A 5,978-nucleotide genomic window follows, 5' to 3' on the forward strand; every position below is an offset into this window, starting at 1 on the left:
AATTAAAAATCGTATTATGAAAAGACTAAGAGAAAAAATAATATAAATAAAACTTATTTCGGAAACTACAAGTGTTTAAAATGACGTAATATTATCAATAATATAGTCACTATTATTTAAACCTCACAATTTGCAAAAGAAAATCGTAAGAATTTTATTTTCGCATTTGTAGAATTCGTTTTTAGCTGATTTGATACAGGAACAAACCTAGGAATTATGAGTTTGTACTTCTTTAATTAGCTAAACAGAGATCATGATTTTATTAGTATTAATAAAGTGCAATAGTTAGTTTCCGAAAAATAAGGGGGTATATCACTTTAGGAGACCTATGTCGGTATCGGTGACTTTCCTCTACTTTGTTTAATATTATTACCTCGTTTGTTTAATTTAAGTTTGACATATCTTAAAATCAGCACACAATATTTTAAAAACATTATTAAACATTCATTTAATATTTTTAAGCAAAATAAATATTTAAAAGGGATTTTTTAAATCTTTTTTAAATATTATATGCTGATAGAATACATTTATGCCACCAGTACCGCCACAAGATATTGGAATCATCGAAGGAATTGCGGAATATCCGGCTGAAAACCTGAAAGATCCATATTCATGTTCGATGATAAGATTGAAGACTGTTACCATAAACATGACAGGGGAATACACGTGTACGATCAGCACATACCAGGATGAAGCGAGCAATTCGACAAAGATGATTGTTTATGGCAAGTTTGCGAGAGAATTTAATCTGAAATTTAGCATGTCTCTTTTTAATTGATCGTTCACACTGTTTAACTGATTGATTGCCTTTATTTGTTTTTAAGTGCCGGAAAGTAACATGACGGTGCGTACTTATCCCTTTAATAAGACTCACGTGAATTTAACATGTGTGGTCATGGGTGCGCTACCACGACCGTCTCTGAAGCTTTTTGTCAACGGGATCGAGAGCAACAGTTATGAAAGCGATCGGGGACCCTTAACGGATTGGTACAAAGGTAACCCTCAAACATCGCTGGACGTCATCATCGAGAATACGTTGGACCCTGCTATCATCGAATGCGAAATGTCAATCCCCGAAACAGAATATAAACGCCGAGAACGGATCGTCTATTACCCCAGTTCGAATCGTTCCAATGTGACAGTCAATGCACTTTAACACAAGTGTTCTTATTGTTATTTAACTCGTTGTTAACTCAAAGTGTTCTTATCGTTATTTAACTCGTTATTAACTCAAATTATCTTCTAAAGAGTGAAGAAAAATAATATATAGAAACCTACTTTTTGTTAGATCTCACCGGCAGAATACTTTTTTAAATAACAAACTATAAACATTAATGTAAACTTAACAAAATTTATGATAATCTTGTCGAGAGTCGAACAAGACAATTTAAACACGCCTAAACTCTCGAACTTTCAAGCAAATCTTTTTTTTAATTCATCAAATAGATGAGATGTTTATTAAATGTATATTCCTTCCTTATGTTTCAGCGCAATTACTACCCTATCGCACAAATGTTTCGCAAGGGAGGCACTACGCGATGTTGCTTGTCGATATCCTTTGTATTGCCATTCTTAGATTAATATGGTAGGATTAAGGTAGACTGATTTAATCACAAATTGTACTCCAGGGAAATAAATATTTATTTATTAAATAGATAATGTAATTTAATTTTGGACCTTGAGTCATCAACTCATCTAGTTTTGAAAAAAAAAAAGAAATAATACAACTTTATCTTAAATCGATCATCTCTATTCAATCTATTTTTTCCCAAAGCACATATAAATAATATATGTCGCTCGAATTCGATTGTCCGTTGATTCTTCAATGATTTTTAATATTCGTTATTTAACCTTTTGCGTATAGAAGTCATAGCTATATCGAAATGACAAAGTGGGTGCGTGCGTTGGGGGTGGGAGAGATAATCTTGGATAGTGGGGATGATATCTAGAAGCGGTATCCTTCAAGATTATCATTCGCTTCCCGGCACTCACCTGTAAAGGGTAAGTAACCATCTGCAGCAAATCTATCTTTCAATAATTCGTACCGGTTTGTAATAGCATCTTAAATTGTCACAGAATACTAAATTCGAATGTAATTATTTTATAATTATCAAAATATATTATTTTTTATTTTCTCGTTAATACACTACTTCTAATTTGATAATGTGTTGTACTCTTGTATAATGTGGATCGAAAATTCGTTAACAATTTTTAAAATCGTGTAACAACTGATAGCTTCCCATTTAAAAATGATAATGGAATCGACATTGAATCGATGTCGATTCGACGTCGAAAGCATCAAATCGACATCGAATCGACGTCGATTCGATGTTGATTCCATTGCCATTTCTAACTGGGTTTATACTATATAAATTCATCTTGTTAAAAACGTGCAAACAAACTGTAATTATATTTTAATTACAGTTAGAAAGGTTGTAATTAAAATGAAATATATGTATATTACTCGAATATCTTAGAGCGACATTATTAATTTAAGATGTATGCTATATTTCAGTGATATTTTAATTTACTAACAGTTAACGGCATTATTTTTTTAAATTTTTTGCATTCGTTATTACTAACACATTTCTATTGTTTGTAACAGAGCGTTCGCATCTGTAATTGAAGTCGTCAGGCTTATCATCGTGCCGAATTTATCATCTCGCTCTTGATCGCCAATACTTTATAAAAAATGAATCACCCTTGGATGCTACTTTTTTTCGCAGGTAATATATAATCTTTTTTATTACATATATATCCTGATCCTTAATTTATACAGGGTATTGAAAAAACATTTAGCATTTATATGGTAGATAGTACACATCATACTGAGTAAAAATAATTAGTGAAGGTCGAAAACTCAATCATTTCAAAGAAATAAACAATTTTGTATATTAGTGTTATAATAATTAACTGACTTATTTTTCTGTATGTTCTATAAACGTGAAAAAAGAAAAACTAATATAAGTAATATAATAAAAATAGGATCACGAGCCAACACAAGCAAGGTTTTAATACTAAGTTATTGAAAAAACAGTTTCAATAAACTTTTTAAAAATTAAAGTTATAAACTTTTATAACTTTAAAAAGAATTCTTTACGTAAACAACGTTCGTTACATACACAACAAACTTATATGTTATTAGAATTATTTTTTAACGTTACATGTTTTGTTCAAGATCGTTATTCAAATGAGCATTTGATTTTTATTTTGTGTCAAGGTTAATATTGAAAATGACCCAATTAGGGTCGAAACAATAAACTGTTTGTTTTTTCAATAATTTAGCATTAAGACCTTGCTTGGCTCGTAGCCCTATTTTTATTATATTAATTTTATAAATTATTTGAGCCTTAGTTCTTATATTATTTTTAATATAAGTAACACTGATAGCCTATTTGGAAGAATTACACATCCAAATGAGGTAATCTTCCATAATGTCCATTCAATGTATGAATGGCTAATTGATGATTTACTGATTCTCCCAGTGAAATTTTTCATTGTAAAATGTGTATGAAAATTGAATGAGAACATTTAGAATGCAGTTGGTAAATATTGTGGTAAATCTTTACGTCGCATGTGACACGTAAAAACCAATAAATCAGTTATGATATTAACATATAATTAAAATTGTTTATATCTAAGAAATGGTTGAGCTTTCTACGTATATTTACTAAGGCTTTGTTATTCAATATGATATGTATCATATAAATGCTGGTTTATTTTGTATACCTTGTATAAAAGACAGCACGACACTCGGAGAAAAATGCTTTCAAAACTATTATTTTTTTTTTTATATTATAATAGAATGTCATATTATAATGAAAGAGTGTGAGCGTGACATGGTTAGATAGCACACTGCAGGTCTCTCATGCTAGAGGTGCCGGGTTCGATCTCAGTAGAAACCAAAATATTACGCTCGTGTCTCCCTTTTGAAATATTGTTGGAAAAGCCGGCAACCTCTCGAGAGTACCCTTGTCTATAGAAAGACCTCTCAAAAAATCCGCCGTCTGGAACCGGCATTAAAACCGGCGCACCACAAGCATATGAGAGAGGTGTAACAGACCAGAAGCATAACGTAAGAAGAAGAAAATAGAATGTCGTGTTAACTTCACGAATACCCAAAAGGGAAATCTGTGAAATTAGCACGACGTTCTATTAATAAATATTTAAAAAATAATGAAAGTTCTATAGTAACACTTTTTATAGTTCTACAGTTCCTTATAAAAATAAAACACAGTTTCGCATTTTTTACATTAAAAAAAAAATCAAAATTGAAAATATGTTAGATTCCCAAATCTAGCATGATACTTCCCCTCTAAAATACAAAAAACAAATGAATATTTTCACTTTTAGTTACAGATCCCGTTAGTATTATACTTTAATAATTCTATTTCTTGGTAAATCTTTAGATAAATGTACATATATATTTTATTCACTTACATACTTAAATATGATTGAATTCGTACTTAAATATATATATATATATATATATATGTGATATAAAAAGATTTTGAAAAAGAGGGAGAGAGAGAGAGAGAAAGAAAGAAAATTTATAAATTTTGCGTTACTGTTTGTGCGATTTTTAATATACAATATCATATAATATCTCACAGTACTTTTTGCAATAAAGTACGTTAATTATAAAGATATTTCAAAGAGAAGCTAAGTGAAGTTAATAATTACGGTATTTACAGCCTCTTTTATGTTTGCGGAATAATCGGATCAAAACCGGACTATAAGACAAAGTGATACCACAGAATTTCACGTCGATCTCTCAGAAAGGTGGCTTTTGCAGTTTGTGCTAAAAATAGTTTTCTAATTGTTCAATACTATATTGTAATTCATGTTATTTTGGACATAATTTTCGGAATTAATTTTGTAAAACTGATTTGTTTAATGACAAACGAATGAGACAAGAATTATATAACTCACCGATTACTTAAAAACACCCCAATCAGTACACAATATTTCAAAAATATTAAAAATTATATTTTTTACATATTTATTTAATGTAAAAATATTAAATAATTGTTAAAAAATGTTTTTTAAATATATTGTATGCTGATTGGGATATTAGAATAAGATGTGTTATATGCTACAAATATACACAAAATAACTAATATTAAAATCAAATTACATTCTGATAGAAACAAACTAATTAAACAACAAAAAGTAAGATGTTTTTATATTTTGTAATTATGTTAGAAAGAAATATGCGATAATATTCTGGAGTTAAATTAACTAATGACTTCTACTATGTTATATAAAATAAATTTTATATAAATAAGTTTTAATTTTAAAGCTTCCACTCCGACATACTTAATTTTTCTGACTCATATATATAAGTAGATGATATCCGTAAAAATGTATTTTATTTAGTTATTTAAGCTTTTACTGTCTAGAAGTATAAATATCATATATCATTCTATATAAATATACTAAATTTTTTTAAGAAAAATAATAAAAATGACAGTAATAGATAAAAAATGAGTCTTTCTATATTATAATTCTATATTACATATTTCAACGTGTATCAATATTACTGGTTTCTTTTATTTATAATAGAATTAACACGACTTGTGTTAAATTAAAAAATTGTTTACTAATAGACTGATAATAACGATCCAAAATAAAAATTCCGAAAGTTGAGGAAAGTTTCGTAAAGATATGCATTGGCTTGCATAATATAACGTAAGTTGTAATTACTTGATTGACATTCATCGATGGCTTCGCCGTCACATCCATAAATGCATTGCGTTGCAACGTACTTGGACTTATTATAAATTTCTTTCTGAGCTTTATAAATTTCTCTCATCCATTTGACGTAAAAATTGTGTTCTAATTATCGATCGTCTACATTATACTTTTTTAAAATTATTTTTAATTACTTCTTCATTCTAGAAAATTCAAAAGCTGCATCTATAATTTTTGAATGTTTTTTTAAACGTTATTCTTTTATATATATATATATATATATA

General features: G+C 28.6%; 2 protein-coding genes across 2 annotated transcripts in view; both read left to right on the forward strand.

The window, feature by feature from the left end:
• The window catches only part of LOC108759062 (uncharacterized), a 3,970-nt gene extending 2,327 nt beyond the window's left edge, over positions 1 to 1,643 (forward strand). The window contains exons 3-5 of the mRNA XM_018504342.1: positions 540 to 725; positions 825 to 1,118; positions 1,489 to 1,643. Of these exons, the coding sequence (XP_018359844.1) occupies positions 540 to 725; positions 825 to 1,118; positions 1,489 to 1,589 (581 nt within the window). The 3' untranslated portion in view covers positions 1,590 to 1,643. The remainder of the gene's footprint in view (positions 1 to 539; positions 726 to 824; positions 1,119 to 1,488) is intronic.
• A 110-nt stretch (positions 1,644 to 1,753) lies between these two features.
• LOC108759063 (uncharacterized) overlaps positions 1,754 to 5,978 on the forward strand; it is a 5,412-nt gene continuing 1,187 nt past the window's right edge. Inside the window, exons 1-2 of the mRNA XM_018504343.1 lie at positions 1,754 to 2,001; positions 2,606 to 2,726. Coding sequence (XP_018359845.1) covers positions 2,693 to 2,726 — 34 coding nt within the window. The 5' untranslated portion in view covers positions 1,754 to 2,001; positions 2,606 to 2,692. The remainder of the gene's footprint in view (positions 2,002 to 2,605; positions 2,727 to 5,978) is intronic.

Source organism: Trachymyrmex cornetzi, unplaced genomic scaffold (genome assembly GCF_001594075.2).
Source record: "Trachymyrmex cornetzi isolate Tcor2-1 unplaced genomic scaffold, Tcor1.1 scaffold166, whole genome shotgun sequence".
NCBI classification, from domain to species: Eukaryota; Metazoa; Arthropoda; class Insecta; order Hymenoptera; family Formicidae; genus Trachymyrmex; species Trachymyrmex cornetzi.